The 19,538-nt window shown below is 37.9% G+C and overlaps 1 protein-coding gene across 1 annotated transcript; it reads right to left on the reverse strand.

Moving 5' to 3' along the window:
• Positions 1-8,989: 8,989 nt before the first annotated feature.
• On the reverse strand, positions 8,990-13,521 carry LOC103811793 (apoptosis-inducing factor 1, mitochondrial-like; the record flags this gene model as incomplete). The annotated part of the gene is given in 5 exon segments (XM_009084791.1): positions 8,990-9,052; positions 9,055-9,137; positions 10,948-11,090; positions 11,636-11,780; positions 13,502-13,521. Coding segments are annotated over 5 exon segments (454 nt in total), but the record flags the coding sequence as incomplete, so codon positions are not given.
• Between the last annotated feature and the right edge of the window lie 6,017 nt (positions 13,522-19,538).

The following is a 19,538-nucleotide window of genomic DNA, read 5'->3' on the forward strand; positions in this document are numbered from 1 at the left end:
GCTATCTAAAGGCAGATTGCAGAGTAGATGAAGGCTTATTTTTGAGGTGCAAATTCGAAAAAAAAAAAAAAGAAAAGGGGAGGAACAGGCACAAGATAAACCAGCAATATTCTGATTAGATATTAGGAAGAAGTTTCCCATGGTGAGACAGGTCTCCCAGAGATGTCATGCCATCCCCATGCCTAGAGATACTGATAACACAGCTCTGCATGGCCCTAAGCAATATAATCTAAACTGTAAATTCAAGTTAACTTCACTGTTGCCTCTACTTTAAGCAGGCAGTGAGACAAAGTGCATTTCAAAGGCCCTTCAGTCCAGCTATGCTCTAATTCTATTCTATATAAACTGTTCAATTTGCTATAAATATTAATCATTTAGTAAATTTATTTTTTGTGTATACATAGCTTTTATTAGTGGAGCTTTGCCATGCAAAACTACATACATGCAGAATAAAAAGCAATAAAATCTCAAAGAGGCAATCCCCAAACCCTACCCTCTGGCACAGAAGTTTTGTGGGAATCTATATTTTCGACCACCACTGTGCCTTTTAAGCAACATGAAAGCCAAGACGATCACTGTAACCATTACATGGTTGAGTAATGCAGTTAAGTAACACTGCAAATGTTTGTTTGTATCTTGTTGTTTTTTTCCCTGTCACACTGCTTTTCAGGTGTTTCTGAAAGGAAGCCCAGTAGACAACTATTGATCCTTCCAAGGCTGTTTCTCGAGAGGCTTGAAGAATTTCTGTGCAAACACCCTCAATACTGGGATTACTTTAGGTATTGAATTTTGTGGTTTGCAGGTGTCAGGATTTTATCCCTGCCTAGAAGTACTCTTCTCATCAAAAATGCTATGTTAAAAATTAAAACTTCCTGATCTCAGTCAGATGACATCTCTGACATCTAACAAACCTCCCCCATATTTTCTCAACAAATTCCTGATAAATTCTACTTCTGATCCCAGAAAGATCATTTACAGCTCTGCAGCAGACTCTGTACCTTTCATCCTAGAGCACTGGCTAGAAGGCCTACCAAAGTTTTGCTCTACTAGAATTTAATGATCCTTTCTGATTTTGAAAATGTAGGAAAGTTCAGCACAAGGTGGTTCATATTTCTCACCTAGAAATTTGAGGTTTGTCCCACATTCTAAGTAGAACGTGGTTTCTCATTAACACTGCACCGTCTATATGAACTGCAAAAGTTCTCTTTTTAGTTAAAGACAGTAAAAAAGAAGAGTAAGGCAGTTAAGAGAATTTCCAGAGTTATCTCCTGCAACCAAACAATACCGTGACAAGCTACAGCATTTGAAACATGCTCATCAAGTACTGTAGACATGTAATTCCCTGTCTAGAGGAGTCAGTCAGCAACAGAAGTTATTTAGATCAAAAAGAAAGAAGAAAGCACTCTGATTAGGCATTATATACAAATGGGAATGATACAAAAGAGGAGGAGTTATGTATAATTGGATCAGGGGTTCAATCAATGACTGAAAATAGATACTTCAGCATTTGAAAGTGAAATCAAGAGATTTTTACACATTATAAAAGAAAAGTAGCTATGCATTGCCACCTTATCCTGGAAGGTCTCCTGCAGCCCATTCAAAATGATTGACTAGAAAAATCAAATTTACTCCTGCAAATAATTCTGACCTTGAAAATTATGGTTTTGTTCCAAAATCAGAACTGGTTGAAACCAGAAATATCAAAACTCTAAAGTTTCATCTCTAAAAACCTCAAGTGTATGGTATATTATTCAAAGCCAAAAAAATAATAAAAAATTCAAAAGACACCACAATTGCATTTTGGTGGTGTATAAAAAAAATAATCTGTAATTTTGCTGATATGGGAAGACCAGTTCAACTTCAGTTCAGGGAATGTCTTGTCCTGTCTGACTTTGCATTTTAATCACTAAATCAAGTAACTACAGATTCCCCCACCTTGACACGGTGTTTAAGCTAACAATTACATGTTACTCTGCTCATTTGAATGTCTAGTCAAGAGCAAATCACCTTTTGCACAACATGTGCTGCCATCATTTTCCTGTTACAATGATCTATGGCTTAAACAAAAGTGCACCCTTCTCTCAACATTTTCAAGAGTTGCAAACTATCTGTTTAAGTTACATCACTGCTAGGTAATCTCAGAAAAAGACTTTGGACTTGAAAGCACTGTGTTTAGAAAAAGCCTTTAAAACATCCTGATGTCATGGTAACACATTCCACGGGCCATTAACAATTCTACCATTACTATCCCAGGATCATCTGAACACTGTTTCTGAGAACAAAATGTGAAAAAATTTTGAAGGAATATGATGCAACAAAATTGGGAGAAATTATGATGTTTTCAGGAAATCATGTTTACTCATGAAGACATTTTAGATTCTTATATTTGATGCTATGATACCCACTCAGAAAACCTTCATTTTATCTCCTGACTTAGAATGATCATGATAGGCTGTGCTATTTTCACCTCTACTACTAATATTTAATCATTTTTACAGTTCTACAGACCTAAAAAGAAGACTCAGATGTAAATAAAAAATAAGTTCAATTCGATCCCTTGTCATTGGTGAATTATAAAATAAAATGTGTGAAAGCATCAAGAGAAAAAACAGAGCAAGGGTTAAATAATTATGCTGTCAATTGTGTGGGTTGTGGCAGGAGGATGTCAACAAGGTTATACCTCATTGTATGCACTTTTACCTCTGCTAACCCAAAAAGTTAGGTTATAGTTATATATAATGATACACTAAACAAGGAAACAAAGACACAGGTTTCCCTTTGTCTAGAGCACAAACAGTGCATAGTAAAGGGCAATTCTTTGCTAGAGTTTTTTACATTATACTAGAGCAATGTTATCTATTCACTTTAGGCTATTCTGTGCTGAGAAGGCTTTAAAGCAGTCCAATTCACATGAGCACGAACATCAAATCCTAAGCAAAACAGAGAGGCATCTACCTCTTCAGAAAAAATATTTCAGAAAAGTTAGCCAGAATTTAAACAGCTATGAAATTTCTTAATACTAAAAATTCTCTGTATGGTTCCCAAAATTCTCTTTCTTATAATAAAGTAGTGCTGCAAATACAGAAAGTCAATTAACATTGAAGTGTCTTGGACAGAATCCCATAATGCTTTGCAAGCTAACAATAGGCAGATTCTGTGTGGTAAAAATTGTCTGGCAAAAAATATCTTCACACAAAAGAAGACTGGTGACAGCTTTATTTAGTTCACTACTTTGCTCATTCTTCTTTTCTGCTGCACATACCATCTACAGCACACGTTCAAATTAACACATTTGTGTTCTGTTCTGTCAGAAATCCTTCCTAAGTTCACCTCTCCAGTTCTCCACACTATGTATACAGTTCGGATTTGGAGGGTTTGGGTTTTGGTTTTTTTAATTTGGTTGGGTTTGGGTTTTTTGTTGGTCTGGTTTTGTTGATATGTGAAGAGGTTCTTCCATAAGATTTCCAACTAGCAAAAGAAGTAGTCACTGGCTGAGATGGCACTGTTCAAATTCTCAGCTGTTGCAATTCTTCATGTGCTAATTTATGTTACAGACTTTTATCATGAACATGTCAAACCTTGTATATGAACAGAAGGTATAACAAAGACTTTAATTAAGTGACAGAAAGGCATGTAAACAGATGCAAGCAGATAACCTCAGATTACAAGTAGAAATAAAGTATTAATCAAATTATAGGTAAGATTGTAAAAAAAAAAAAAAATATATCCTCCTGTCACATTTCAATAAGCCTCATTTATATCCTGTCTCATAAAGAAACAGATCAGCATGAGAGCCAAAGGATTGACTAACTTCTTTTTCCAAGTTCCCTATCCATCAAGCCTTAGGCTGTTAATCTCTTTTCTTGCTTTGCTAGGATGGACATTCGGATTGTCTTACACTCCCCTTATAGGGAAAGCAAGTAAGGAAAACATTCAGGTAATTCCCTCTAATTAAGTGATGTCATGAGAGTTTAATGGTGTGAATGCACATCAGGAACTCTCACTCTGATATACCAGCTACCAGCAAATTATGAGTTGCCAAACATAATCAAGAGAATGAATTACAAGAGCTATCAGCAGCATCAAGCTGGATAAGGAAATGTTTGCTTATTACACAGGCACAGCTGAGAGAGCTGCCATACAGTAAAGTGCAGAAGAACCAAATTAATAAAAGCTGAGGAAATATCAAACAATTTTTTGCCCCATCAAGATTATAAAGCTCAAATAAAAACAAATATTCAGATATTTCATCTTGAGTGCATTCCTGAAATATTACCAACACCTTAAATATCTGTAAGATGTTATGGCCTTGCACCCTCCAAAAAGATACTTTGTATTGAGAGCATTTTCACTTCAGATGTGTCTCATGGAAACAGCATCAGCAGATAATCAGCTACAAGTTGATCACCGTAAATGCCCACTGTAGAACAACCAAAAGGAAATTAAATTTAAGCCAAGGGAACTAATTTCTTTACTCGGCAAAAAAGATTTTAGGCATCCTCCCAAAATAGTACTAACTCAGGTTGCAAATTTTCAATTTGTGTAAGCATTGATATTCCCAAAGGTTAACTTATTCATCAAAAAATCATCTGTAATAGCCAGATGGGAATACTCAGGTAGGAATCTGTTGATCCCTCTCCCTGTAACTGATTCTCTGTGGGACACACACTAGTTACTGTACCAGTGAGAATTCCTGAATGCCCCAGTGGTTAGTCCTTACCAGAGAGATATCAATTCCAGGTTCTAGTCACATATTTGTAGAAATGCTTAAATATTTTGAAAGAAATTGAGGTATTCCCTCTCTCAGGAAAAGCCTCTAACCAATAAACCAAAGAGAGTTTTCTCACTCAATGTCAACAGTTACTTAATTATCTCAAGAAAGATAAAGGCTTCAAAAAGAAGGATTTAAAGACTCCTACTGCAGAATAGTTCCAGCTAAGTGGTTAGGGCATCTTCATTTGCATTCATCTCTATCTTTACCCATAGTTCTAAAACCAAAGCATGCTTTAATTCAAATAAAATGGAATGGTAACTCTTCTTTCATATTTTGTGGAGTATCAGATATGTTCAGTAGCTGTGCACCAAGGGTTCTGCGAGGTAGGTAATACACTGACTTCACCTATGCTGACAAAAAGGCTATACCTAGGTGGTAAATCCATCAGGAATTTAGGAGATGAGATGATTCTAGGCACAGAATCAGGCAGATGACAGAAAGACCAGGAGACATCTGGTTGTACAAAGGTGGCAGTGGTCCTAATTCATCAGTTTGCTAATCATCATTCCCTGAATTTGAGAGTGATCCAGCAAGGTCAGGAGCAGTGAGGCACATGACCACACACGAGACATTGCTAACACCATGGCTCAGGCAGGGACCTGCACTGAAATGCAGTCCCAAACCCAAGGGAGAGAGGCTCCAGGCTTCTCCCAGCCCTTTGAAATGTGGCCAAGCTGTGCACACTGTGATAAGATAAAGATATTTCTCTCCCTTTCCAGACACTACTGCACTCCTTTGTTATTCTTGGTCTAACAACTCATCAGACTTGACGGGCAATCAATCAGACTAACAGTAAAAATGAAATGCAAAAAAGCTGAAAGCATTTACCATACCTCTGATTTTCCAAAAGTTCTCATTTTAATTCATAGCTATTCGATCATTATTGACTGTGAAATACTCCAGTGAGCCAGAAGATTCCTTATTATCAGCTGTGATACCTTTAACACCCACCCATTCATGTGATATGCTTATAGCATTCTGCAATTCGTATGTTCCCATACACCATTTCCACACAGTGCTTTAATACACAAGATCTCTCCAGCTCACAGGAGAAACAAAATTGCTGTCACAGTTCAATGGCACTGATGTTCTTCTGGCATTGGTGTTTCTCCTAATGAAATCTTGGAAATAGTCTGAAAAGTGGAAGCCTCAGGAAGAAAAATAACTGGCAGATGTATTACCTTGACCTCTGTAACTACTACAAGAAAATTATGATGAAGGCAGTGTTTTGGAATAATAGAACAGTATCCTGGCAGAATATCTAGCAAAATCTGGGGGGAAAAAAATAAATCAGAGATTTTTTTATTGGGTTTTTTCTGTCTTCTACTTGTCTTCTTTGTATTCCATTCCCCACCAAAAATGCAGAATTAAAAAACTGCAAACCGCTTACTCTGCTCAACGTTCGCAAAAAAATAAACCCATCTCAACTAGCAGCGTAGATATCTTTATGATTAATAAAATGACAGAAAATTCTAAATATGATTCAAAGTATTATGAAGTGCAACAGGCCAAAGGAACTGGAAGACAAAATGTCTCTCCACTGAAAATAAAGGAAGTCCAGAGAACTATCTCAGATAATTCTGCAATTACAGCTACATTTATCTGAAGACAAGCATGGTAAATCCCATGACTACTGTCCCTGTCACACCTTCATCTAGGAGAAAGAATTACAGCTAAATGACAGCTCAAAAAATATACTTACTTCATTAATTATGATTATTGTTTTCATTTCCCAGTCATTATCATTTTTAGTAAGAAAGTTCAGCTACAAAACTATGCCGAATGAAGAAATGGAATAACTGCTTCAAAAACAGATGAACCTGGATTTAAATCAGATTATGCATGAGATTTTTATGTTTAAACTTCATTAGCATCTTTACAATTCTGCAAGAGTAAATAAGGCTCATTATTACAATCACACCCTGCACTTTGTAATGTGCAATTTCACTTCTGTGATGTGTATAAATAATCAGTGGAGATATATCTGCATGACAAAATTTTCCATAATAAAAAGTCCCATAAAAGATCGATGATTCAATTTCAGGTGGGAAACTAATTCACAATGTATAGTTCGCTTCATCTGTGAAGCTCAACTGCAGATGAAAATTCTCTGAAAATTATACTCCAAAATAGTATCTTGTTTATTAAACTGAGTTACTACTTTCCATCTTCAACCAAAAACCAGAGGCCTGAAACAATTTCCTCATCCCCCTATAAAACTTCATTTAGTTTTCTAGCGTAGAGATGAAATAACTTTTTTAGTAAAGATGAGAAAACGCTGTGAATTTCCTGGGTATAAACTTTGTGGTCACAGACTCACCTCACCAGGAATTGCTGATATCCTATTATTGTGGTCTTTTGAATAGAGAAAAAAGATAATAATTTCAGGAAACCATCTGTTTGCCTATGGTAAACCTTGTTTTCTCCATTAAACTGAAATTGGAAACTTAACTCTGGTAAATTATTTTGCAAATACTGAAGTAATAAGTGATGTGAGGTTGCAATTCCTCCAGGTTTCATTATGTATCTCTACTGCTTAAGCTGTTTTGTTGTTAAGCATAAAGGAAAATTAAGTATATTTCTAAGTATGTATATCTCCCAGGACTTCCAGAAGTAGAATTGCTAAAACATCTGTGCATCAATGAGTACCATAAGCAGAATAAAAACCAGTTACTTTTCTAAGGTTTTGCATGCAGTTTTTTCTACACTTAAAAGCAGCATATTTTAAAGGAAATTATTCACTCAAAGGAGAAATTCACCCAAGTACCTTAATGAACAAAACCCCACCATACAGAGTTTATGACATTATTCTAAGTCCAATCAAACATCTTTTGACTTGCTATGAAAATACTATTCCAAATTGAACATGCAATTCTGTACATTTATCTATTACTAAGATTTTCTGTAGGTAAACTTGAATCATTTTACTTACTAGGAAAATAAAGCTCCTGGAGAAGAGCTAAACACGCAATACCTTGAAATAATAATTGGACACCAAGGGCACCTTAGGCAGAAAAGGCAGAATGGAATTACCTAAATTCAAAAATTAGCGTGGAACTGAGATTTTGTGTTATAGTTGAAGATAAAGGCATTCAATTCTTTCAGAGTATCTAAGTTATCTCTGATTTACTGTTCAATCTGAAGTAAAATATTATTCCTCATAACCCTTTTGTTGTTTGCCATCCCTTGGCAGATGAATGGAGAAAAAAATCATAGTATTACTTACATATTTTACAGCTTTTGTCAATGCCATACGCTTCCTTATTATCTCCAAGTAATAAACTTTCCAGTGGAAAATTTAGTGTTTTGCTGAAAGTAGAATCAGTGTGAATACAGTCAGCACATAAAACTGCTAATCTCTAGTTGCATGAAGGTATTTGAAAAAATGCAAATATTGTAAGTAAAAGGTACAAAAAAGTCATAAAGATTGGGAAACTGATGATTAAACAGCTTCAGAAAGAAATTTGTTCTGGCAATGCCACTTAAACACATTTGAATGGCAACAGTTGCACTTGCTGCACTTGTTTGTTGATAAATCTTTACTTTTACATGCACCTGTTTTCTGGATGCTTCGAAAAGGTGCCCAACCTTTTAATCTCTTATTGAGTGCTTCACTTGTTATCAGGGAGCTATGCAACTCCTATAGCTTGACTAGAATGCATAAAAGGTGTTTAAATTTCTTATAAAAGGAAAAAATTAAAAATAAAAAAATGTAACAACTCTGCTAAAACCCATAGCAATTCCTCCAGAATTTGTAAATCATTTCCAGAGAATTACATTCTTGGAAAAAAGATTCTATGGAAGAGCATGAAAGCAAAAATAAACAAACAACTGAGCAGAAGCCTTTGAATAGTGGAGCACACCAGCAGCAATGCAAGAAGTTGTTCTCAGGTTTAATTTAATCCCAACAGCCTTGTTAAAGCCAATTTAGGTCCACACAATCTCTTTTGTGCAAAACCGATAACTGTAATTCTATAGAGCAAATTAACCTTCACTGGGGAGAAAAGAGTTTTAATTTTAGTGAATGAGTTACATTACTTCTTTTTAGAGGTTTGTTATTGTTTTAATCAGATTTTAATCTCAAAACCAGCCTTTAATGCTTAGTCTAGAAAAGAAGTCAAAAAGATTCATGTCTCCTAGTGCTCTGCAGTGAGATCAGACTGACTCTGTGGCCACTACACAGGGTGAGACACAAAGACCTGTGTGTGTACAGACAGCTCTCAAGCATGACCATAGCCCCAAAGGGTGCTGATGCACTCTTTGGAGTGTCTTTTCTCTTGCTTTAGAAAAGACTCCTACCTTTGGCAAACTGCTGTCACCAAGGTCAATGCCTTCATACCTTACATTAGGACTCAGGTCACTCCTAGGAATGAAGTGGGAAAAAGATAATTTATAGCATTAATAAGACAAATACAAGGCAATTCCATCAGCCCCACATCCTTAATGAGTGTATTGTGTAAGAGAGATGATGCTATGCTTTAGTCTGTTCTGCATACATTAGGGTGAAACAAGGAGAAAAGACACAAGGCTCAGGCCATCAATTGCACAAGAAACCAGTTCAATGAGAAAAACTTGAAATACTCAAGGCCTAATCCCTTGAAGGAAGTAGTGTGCCTTCCTAGAGCTGCACATATATTGACCTTTTAGAAAGACACATCTGACCTCAACATTCAAAGGTATTGGGAAACTATTAGAGGTACTTGCAAAAACTTCTGTGTTGATGGCTTAGTACCAATGTGACTTGGAGACAGAGCTGGGGCAGAAGCAAGTGTTCCCCTGGGTCCTTATAAGACCATTTGTCCAAACTTCTGGCAATGCTAAGTTATAAGGGCTAGACTTTGCAGAACAATTATTCAGAGTATGTTTCAGAGAGCACTTAAATATTAAAGAGAAGAACACAGAAGAACTGGGCATCTGCTGAACTTGTACTTACAGGAGTCAAAGAAGCTGTAGTTCGGGACCCAAAAAGTTTGGTGTGTCAAGAATGTTCCAATCTATGCTGAGGAAGTAGATGTATCACACAAAACAAATCAAATCTCTCTATATGTACATCATTACCTTCCTGGCCAGAATCCTCCAGCCCAGACTGCAGTTGATGAAAGGAATATCAAAAATATGCCAGCTAACCAGACTAGACTCCCAGCAGTTGGTAAGTCAGAGCTCAGGAGGGATCCTGAACATCCTGGAAAAATATAAGAGGAGTTGCTACCACTTGCCAGCTTTTTAGCACAGGAGAAGGAAGTCTCACTCAGTGAGGGCTGGCAAACCCCCAGAGTTAACACCTGTCAACAAAACACAAGGCTGCAACTCATAATCCCTAACTGCCTGCAGCTGTGTCATGGCCAAGAGTATCTTGAAGAGAAAAACAAACTGTGTGCTTCTGTGTCCTTGGTTGGACTTGATGATCCGAGAAGTTTTTTCCAACCTAAATGATACTATGATTCGTGCCTAAAAGTTAAGTGAGAAACTCTTCTGAGTCCTGAGTCCCTGCAGGATAGGCCAAGGGTTCAGGCAAATGACTGCAAAATAAATAACTATTTTTGAGGGGACTTCTCTAAGAAAAGAAAAATTCTTTTCCCTGTATACAAACTCCTGCTAACTTTAAATTTCTGAACTTGAGCTAACAGGGGGTTTGTGGTTTTTGTTGTTGTTTGTTGTTTTGTTTTGGCTTTTTTTAAAAAGAACTTCAAAAACATATAATAGAATTTCCTATTTTTATAATACCTCTCTCTGGGAAACACTCGTGGATGCAATGATGTTTTGGTATGAAAGGATCAGTTCAGCTAATCAGGTAAGGTGCAGCATTACTGAAATCAACAGATTATGCTGGGGAGCTTCAGGTAATTGCAAAAAAAAAAAACTGCTGTAAAGTTCAACCTGTAAATTAGCCTGCTTTGAGGAAAGGTGCTGCTCTTTATTGCTCCTTGCTGTGCTGGACAGGACTCATTCAAGTGAGGAGTTGGGATCTGCAGGAAGGAGAAACATTTCTGAGAAATCAGGACAGAACAGAGAATACTCAAATGCCTTCCCATTCCTGGAGCTTCTGGGAACAAGATGCTGTACAAAGTATTTGCTGTACAAAGTATTTCACTACACTTGGGAAAAGAGAAACCTTTACAAAGTGTATCTTGTCTATGTGGCCAAATAATACCAAAAGAAGAAATTAGCATTACCAGAACACAGACTGGTGCCAGTAGGGCTTTGCAGCTCCTGTCATGTTTTCTCCAGCCAGTCTCCCACTCACAACAGCATGATTATGGTGCTCTACACATCTCCTACCTAATTTGATTTCACAGAAACAGACAGCATGCTCTGCCTTAAAAGGAATCAACCCTTGAGAACTGAACATTGACACTGAAAGCTTAAATCAACACACAAACAAAAAAGGCATTGGGAAGTGAACAAGTGGAACCATGAACCGAGTTTTTCTGACAAACTCCGAACTCCACCACTACCACATCCCACTCCCCAGGCTCACAAGTGCCAATTTCTCAGCGTTTTTCACCCATCTTGGGAAAAATAAGACAGCATTAGGTAAGTTTTTCCAAGGGAATCAAAGTCTCAACTACAACCGAAGGGATTCTTACACAATAGAGCAATCCATGCTGTCTTTTGGTTACCCAAACTCCTTTTACATAGCATAAATATTCAAAAAATCACACAGTGGTTACCACAGCAACAAAGTGTGCTGTGGTGCATGAACAGACTCCATGGCTGCCGGAAGGATCCACACTACAATTGGTCTCATTACTTGCTATTTTTCACCCCATTCACCTAATCGAGCTACATCAGCTCACACAATGCCATGTCTTCCGACTGCATCAGCATAACCAGCAGACAGAAAACTCTGCACAAACTCACCACACAGGTATTCGAGCACACCTGCAGCTCCATGGTCAACCTAAACCTTCCAATATCTGAGTCCACCTTCAGCCCAGCTGACTTTGTTAATTCCATATTAAACTCCAGCCCTACTGCAGTCACAGTATGATCAGACTCCAGCTGACTGGGGATTCATAATTATATGTTCTAAACAGTGAAGCTATACCCACTAAACAGTCTGCTTCATCCTTGCTCCCTGTAAAAGAAACACGTCCTCTCTCCTTGCCATTCCGCTATTTGGATCGCAGAGTCTATGTTACGTTTGGATCATCTGAGTTCTTTGGAAAAAGCTGGACACATAGAGGTCATGGCAGCATCTTCACACACAATCAGCACCTTTAGCTGGTATTCAAACACATCAGCTGTACCAATGCCAGGCAAATAGCAAAGCAGATGACAGAGGCTCCGAAGCAAGTCCAGTATTCTGCTCTAGAACAGTGCATCATTTACTCTGGCACCAGGGTTAGAAGGCCAAGTAGATCTGGCAACAGCAAAAGCAGCAGTTTCTCCACTGATCAGAAGGAAAGGAACACAAGATGGGACCTCAGGGCAAGGTCCTGAACCTGCAGGTGACAGACTGGCCTGCTTACTACAAATACAGCAGGGAAAATGGCCCAATCCCTTGGAACATAGTGTCACTAAATGTCTTTCACATGCAGGCTTCCTTAGGCAAATTGCCCTTTAAATACCTTCTACCCCAATATGCTTCCCAAGAACCACACTGCTGTTTCACTCAAAGCCGGCTCACTGTGTAAACCAAACTGTCAGATTTCAGCAAATTACTTTTTCTAAGCTAGATCTGCACAGCTGAGCTCAATGGCAATCACAGTTTTGGAATAGGCCAGCAGCACAGCTTATATCACATGGCTTTAGCTCCTCTCTTACAGATCTACTTTTCTGTGTTTTAAGATATTAGGAATAAGAATGATCTATGTAACAAGCCTGAAACACCACTATTGGGACATCCTGTTAACAGGTTTCAAGTCTTACTCTGAGCAGGTGCTCAGAGGCTTCAGCAGACTCTCAAAAAGCTTCAATTTATAAATAATTCTAAGAATGCTGCTTATATTTGCACAGCTGGGTGGAGTGGTTGCAAAGTCAAAGCCCCACAAAGTTAATTTCCAGCATTAGATATACGATTTCACCTTTCTATAAGATTAAGACATTCTCTGTTCAGTAGATTCAGGATAGCAAAAACATGCTTGCCCTTTACTCTGTCCAAGCAAAGCACTAGAGATCAAATATTCAGGGTTCACAGTAGGTGTCAGTTTTCTGATCTAGCAAAAGGGACTTAGGCAAAAAAATACTAAAAACACCAGGAGAAGAGATTTGGCCTGGGTGTCATTCAATCAGGAAAAAAAATTCAGAATTATTTGGAAAATATGAACTACAAAGTACTTGGTCTAGTTGCATTTCTTTCATAACACAAATCAACTTGTGAGCAAGACCACTGGACATTCAGTGAACAATTTATGAGGGAGTAAAGTTCTCTAAATTCTGAGACATGTTTCTCTGCAATTGTATTCTGAAAGAAACACAACTTTTGAGTTCCTACCAGAACGCACTTCCTCCCACATGCAGGTCCTGTTTCTAAGCAACATACAGTTAAACCACACATAAGAATAAAACAGTCAGTTAAATATTACCATTGAGACTCACCTGCTGTGCCCTGAGAAGCTGCATCTGTATGTGAAAGAGAAGACATTGACTTAATTCAGCAAAGCACAGGTTATCAAGGATACTGCAGTTAGGGAGCCGCAGTTCAGGGCTGACTCAGGGAAACTACAGGCTCAACAACAGGCTCTTTGCAGTAAAGGGACAGAGTCCACAGAAACAGAAACTTACCAAGACCTCTCCTCCAGCATTTAGGCTCTCACTCTGGCCTTAACCATGCTAAAACCTCAAAACAAAGCAATCAGTTTTCTGCCTTGTCAGCAGGATCTTCTTTCTGTTGGTTTCCTAGTAAAGTGAGATAACACACCCTATCTTCTATGACCTAAAGCCACTGTTACTATGAGGTGTATCATCCTTTTGCTTAGTAGTTCAGATACTGCAGTTTAAGATCTCAAATTTAAAAGAGACCTTCAATGAGAAACCTGCGGCCTACATACAACCTACAAAGCATCAGCAAGAGCCTCACTAATTGTCTCAATTACTCCCTCTACCTGTGGCCCAAGCATGATACTTCTCTCATGTCCAGTCCACTATGCACGTGACAAGGATGCAGTACAGCACAGAAGATTTTGTGCTGGCAGAACATATTATCCCATTGGAATCACAGTGTCTTTTCCAGACTGCACAAGGCTAAAAAGCAACAGCAGGGCTAACTCTTTCCTCCTTTCATCACAGAAGGTATAAATGGTGGAAAGAAACCCTGAGAGACAACCTACTTTATTCTCATGATCATCTGTAAAACAGAGCTTTGTCCTGGGTCATGGAAAACTAGCACCGTCCTCTCTGCTGTGTAGACATGACAGTTCACAAACAACTGTAGAATGCACAGAGAAGTGACAATGCTGTGAAGGCACAGCTTAAGGAAATCTGTGTTTTCAGGTCTCTGTTCCATTTGTTTTAGAGGTCTGAAGTTAGAAGCTTACGGAAAACAGACCCAAACATAGAACTAGCAAGCTAGTTCCCACTGGAAGGAGATGATTCATTTTCTTGAGATTGTGTAGTTATTGTTGTGACATGTCTGGTGAAAAGCTTTTTGTTTTCTCTCAACATTCTGTGTATGTGAAGACAGACAAGGAGATATTTACCTTGTATATCTTACAGTATCAAGGCACTACTCTGCTTTTACCCCTCAACAGGCTTTTGCCTATCCTGCTTGCGCATAAAAGCCATCTGCTTTCAATTGAAGAACATGGGCCTATATATACCTCGCTGAAAAAAAGTGCACATAAAGGTGTGTGCATATATAGCTACAAGAAGTATGTGCCCAGGAAATTATCTGCTATGTATACAGTGTGATGAATCTCAGTTCTCTGGTTGCTTTCCATAGGCAAGCAAATGAGCTAGCTGCAGATGTTTGGCTGTGGACCTGTTCCAAGGGAAACCAGATAGAACAAAGGAAATGCAGTCGAACAAAACCCAAGGCTGTTTGCAAGCTAAGCCAGGGCCATGACACAACATGGGGCTGCAGAAAAGGAAGACAAATTCCAGGAAAAAAAGAAACTCCCACCTTCAAAAGCCTGTAAAAGCAGGACAGTACAAGCAAACAAGCTTACTGGCTTTCTTTAGGACAGATGTTACAGGCATGTCGTTAGCAGAGGTAGATCACTGACACTAGCACTGCTTTTCAGCCACAAGAGGTGGCTGTCCTAGGTGACAGCCTACAGATGTGGGAATCCCTTCCACATGAATTCTGATCTTCTGTTTGTCTTTTAAATTCAGATTGCAGTATGAGTATGACCTCTTGTGAGTGAAGTACAGGACTCCATCCTTGACACAACCCGACAGAAGACAGTAGGCTCAGAGACATGAAGTTTGGGCTGGTTCGTTCTGGCTCTGTGTTGTTTTGTTTTGTCTGTTTGTTTTTAAAATATGGCTATAAATACATTTAAAAAGTAGAACTAACTGCAATGACCCTAGCCAAATATTGTGTTGACCAGTCTCTTGTTAAAATGAGCCTTCAGTATATGCAAACAGAACTGTCACGCAGAGAATCTTCTTTTATATAACTCAACACAGAAGCACCACATACATATAATGATATCTTGCCCTTTTAAAAATTAATATTTCCACAAATTTTATACAGGTGAAATAAAATACTCTGCACAATTCCAAACCTGTGCTTCATCAGTGCTGATCTGTGCAGATTTCTTGAAGACTTGAGAAAAACATAAGATTAAATGATTTTCAAAGTAGATATCTTGATTGTTGCATTAATTTCATGTCTTCTAGCTAGGGAAACTGAAGAGCTTGTAAAAGCCAGAGACTTTCTGAGTCATATTTGACTTTTTCCCCCTCCTACATTTTAGTTCAAAACAGGACTTTCCATTGACTAGGAATTAAAAAAGGAAGAAATAGGCAACCTGAGATCTTAAAGTGCTGATACTCATTTGCAGTAAGTACTGCTAAACTCTGGCAACCTTGCCATGTTTACTTTTTCAGAGACTTTTAGCATCTTTCATTCCATGGAAAATTACAACTTTTCCAATTTTTTTTAGAGGGACAGATCAGATGACATTGAGGGAGAGGAAAACCCTCGAGATTAAATTAAAAACCTCCTAGAAACCTCATTTTAAAGTGTTCTCAGACACAGTGATGCCACTGAAGCCAGAAATCAAACCATTGTCATGCAACTCAATAAATCCATAATAAGCTCACATCCTAAAGAGTGTAGGTGGTTCTATCCCTCTTCCTTCCTTTAGTGAAGGGAAACCTCAGTACAGAAAAAAAACTACAGAGAGCAGGAAAGGATGATCAAAGTTATGGAAAAGTTTCCCCACAAAAAGAAACTAAATAGTTTAGACTGAGGTTTGGAAAATGGTCCAGCCATGATTATTTAAGCTTCTGGATGACTATCTAATGTAATGAAAAAATATACTGACATATACTGGGCAGTGAGGTGCAGTTATTGATAGAGAAGTCCCCTGAAACTTTCAAAATTTGTTGCAGTCTAGCTATATTTGGTCACAGGTGATGGGATAAGCCTTAGGTCAAATTTAAATCTGAGACTAATAGATAAGCATATAATTTCTATAAAATCACATATTTAAGAAATAGTTACCTTTACATTGATAAGGAGTATACAGCAACAATAAACAGAAACAAGTTGTATTATGCTACATTTAATATGTTGTTTAATGTATTCTGATCTTTTTCCTGGCAGAAAAGCAAAGTACCCATCAAAGTACAGTAACAGCTGACCATGGTGCATGCCAAAATGTAATTTTAAGGAAAAAAATGTTGCATCTAACACAATTCTGTCTTTCTGTGTTTCCTTATACACTATTCCAAAGTTTTTTACAGAGTAAACAGGAATAGTAATGCAAGGGAATAGCAGAGATGAACAAAACAGATGCTACAAGTCAGATCTTCAGTTTGAATAAATCAACACCTTGAATAAAGCCAAGATGTAATTTGTACCATTTAATAATCATGTCTCCATATCAAAGGTATTTCTCCACAAAAATTCTGAACTCCAAAACAAGTACAGAGAGCTAACCAAAGCGACATCCAAGCAAGTACCGACTAAAGACTTCAAGGCAGCTCAGCTTCTGCCCAGCACAGCACAGCAAGCAGTCTGGGCTCATTAGCCCTCCCCACGGTGCTGCTTCCAAGACCTCTGGCTCTCCTTTGAAAGGCTGTTCTTCCAGCAGAACAACACAGCACTGCTCCTGGAGGCAGACCCAGGATTTCTAACACAATGTTTTATCTTAATGAAAAGACTTGAGTGTCGGGGTGGTTTGACCCTCATGAGACACTTGTCAGGACTTTTTCAGTTACACATATAATTAACTTCTTTTGAAGGTTTGAGTGCTTTCAGGTTTCCTGTGGACCCTTTCTCCTTCGCCTGTAACTGAAGAGACACAAAAGAATGGACCAAACAACTTTGTTTGCTCTAGGACCTGGAAGATCTTTCTCTGATTCTGTCTTTTTGGTCATTTGTGGTAATCCTTCACCTGTGAGTAATAGTCGCATTGGTAAGTTTCTACTGTGGAATGCTGCTGTATTCTTTCGGGAAAGAAAATCCCAAGAAATGCATGGCGCAATGTGAGATACAATGTGACTGGTTCTCACTAGAAGAGTCTACAGATGCTCCAGATTACCAAAGTAATAAATGTTTGTATGTTCTTCAGAGAAATTATAGGAGAAGAATACAGCACATACTTTTCATCAACCATACCATTTTTGTCTGACAGTGTATTTATTTTAACTGTCAAATTACGATATCTGTCAAAACATATCACCTTCTTTCTATCACCATATGCCAAGATAAGTCTCCACATTCTCACTTGGATGTCATGACTGCTTCAGCATTTTGCACTGCATATTTCTCAAGTGCAGAACAATCTTTGAAGTAATGCATCCCTTTACTAATAAAATAACAAGGAATAAAGTATCTGTCACTAATTTCTACATCAACTATTCTGTGACACTATGACTATAGCAGGAAATGATCTGTTTGCCTATAATTAAATGCCATAAATATGTCTGTACCTGTCATCAATGTAAAGGACAAAATTTAAAGGGTGTAAGGGGGCAAAGTACCACATAATTAAATGGGAAGTTTAAGTCCTATTTTCAAAATTTGACAGACTATGGAAGTCTCTACCTCACTTCTTCTAATGAATATTCAACACTTGTAATTTAAGTGAGAACCGTTTGTCTTTTTACATTGGCTCTAAATAAAAAGTAGGTGCCTAACCACACTTTTCCACACTGAAAACCAATCTGCCCACTGTTAATAGGTTTTCCATAATTTTTGGAGGACTACAAGCTAGGACTTCATGGTGAAAAAAACCCACCCAAAACACAGTTTATCACCAAAATAGTTGATGCAGAAAATTAATAAAAATCTAAATGCCAAAATATATTTTTAAAACCTCTCAAAATTCCTCAAGTTCAGAGATGGACAGGAGCTGTGTGAAAAGAAACAGTTTACTGGAATATCTGGAGTTTTTTAATCAGTCAAACCAAAATTAATTGGATGAAAAATAAATCTTGGTCAAAAATTTACTGATATATCTTAAGCTTGGTCTGTGCTCTGGAGTCCACAACTTTGGTGTCATCTACACCAGGTTTGGAAATTCCAGAGAAACCCTATTCCAGTCTGTGTCCAGGCTGGAAAACTAACAGTTTGGGAATCCCACTTTACAGCAAGATATGCTCACTCGATTATCTGTTCATGAGAACACAATTAAGAAGTCCTAGCATAAATCTTTAGCGTTCAGTACTCAGGGGAAACTTGTCTTCACAGGATATACATAATCCCATGAGGAATTCAAACCCCCCAATAGCCAGTAGCATGGTGCAGTTTAAGTCCTGTGTGGTCCTCTGACCTCAGAGAGCATATGCAAATTGCCTACAGAGAAGGCAGCTGATCTGCCTCACTTGATAAAGCAGTAGATAAGGAACACTCAGACTGGCATCATGTCTCCATGAGATGGTCATAAGCTATAAAACTCCTACAGCTGTTCACCTCTTAGCTGCAACTGAATTGCTTACTCTACAGGCATTTAAAGGAGTTTACCTGTTCAGGTGCTCCAGAAATGAAAAGAACAAACTGATAAAGTTTCCATCTCTCCTTTGTTTCTGGTGCCTTGTTCTTTACCAAAAGAGGCATCTCACATATGCAGCATGGCCTTAAGTTTATTTATACAAATTATGATAAAAGAGTGACTTTAAAATTTTTTTAATAAATAAATAGCATGGTTTCAGACCTTTCACTTGACTCCTAATAATAAAGGCAAAACACTACTTTAGAACAAAATATAGTAATAATGGACTTCCCTGCCTTCAGCTTTTTTGACCCTCAAATGATAGCAAAAGAAGCTTGAAACACTGCTAGCTTGCATGCAGTCCTACATTCCCAGCCCTATTCAGAGGCCATGCCTGCTAACTTTCTCTTTCACAAGTCCTTTATATAGACCCTTTTGCTTTTAAGACAAGTCTCAAAATTGTAAACCAGGCATGACAACAATCCATAAAAATTCACAATGTAAGGATTAAGGTGTCAAAAAAACCCTACATACTTTAAAAGATAGCTGAAGTAAAGAAAATGTCAATAGATAGTTGATCTGAGCCAGTAAAAGAGCTCAGAAAAAAAAAAAAAAAAGAGGCTAAATAAGCCCACAGAAGCTAAATCATTTTAATATCAAATCCATAGTCACATGGATTCTTTTTAACCAGCAGGACTACAACTTCATGACAGTTG

The sequence above is a fragment of the Acanthisitta chloris genome, unplaced genomic scaffold (genome assembly GCF_000695815.1).
Source record: "Acanthisitta chloris isolate BGI_N310 unplaced genomic scaffold, ASM69581v1 scaffold7511, whole genome shotgun sequence".
Classification (NCBI taxonomy): Eukaryota; Metazoa; Chordata; class Aves; order Passeriformes; family Acanthisittidae; genus Acanthisitta; species Acanthisitta chloris.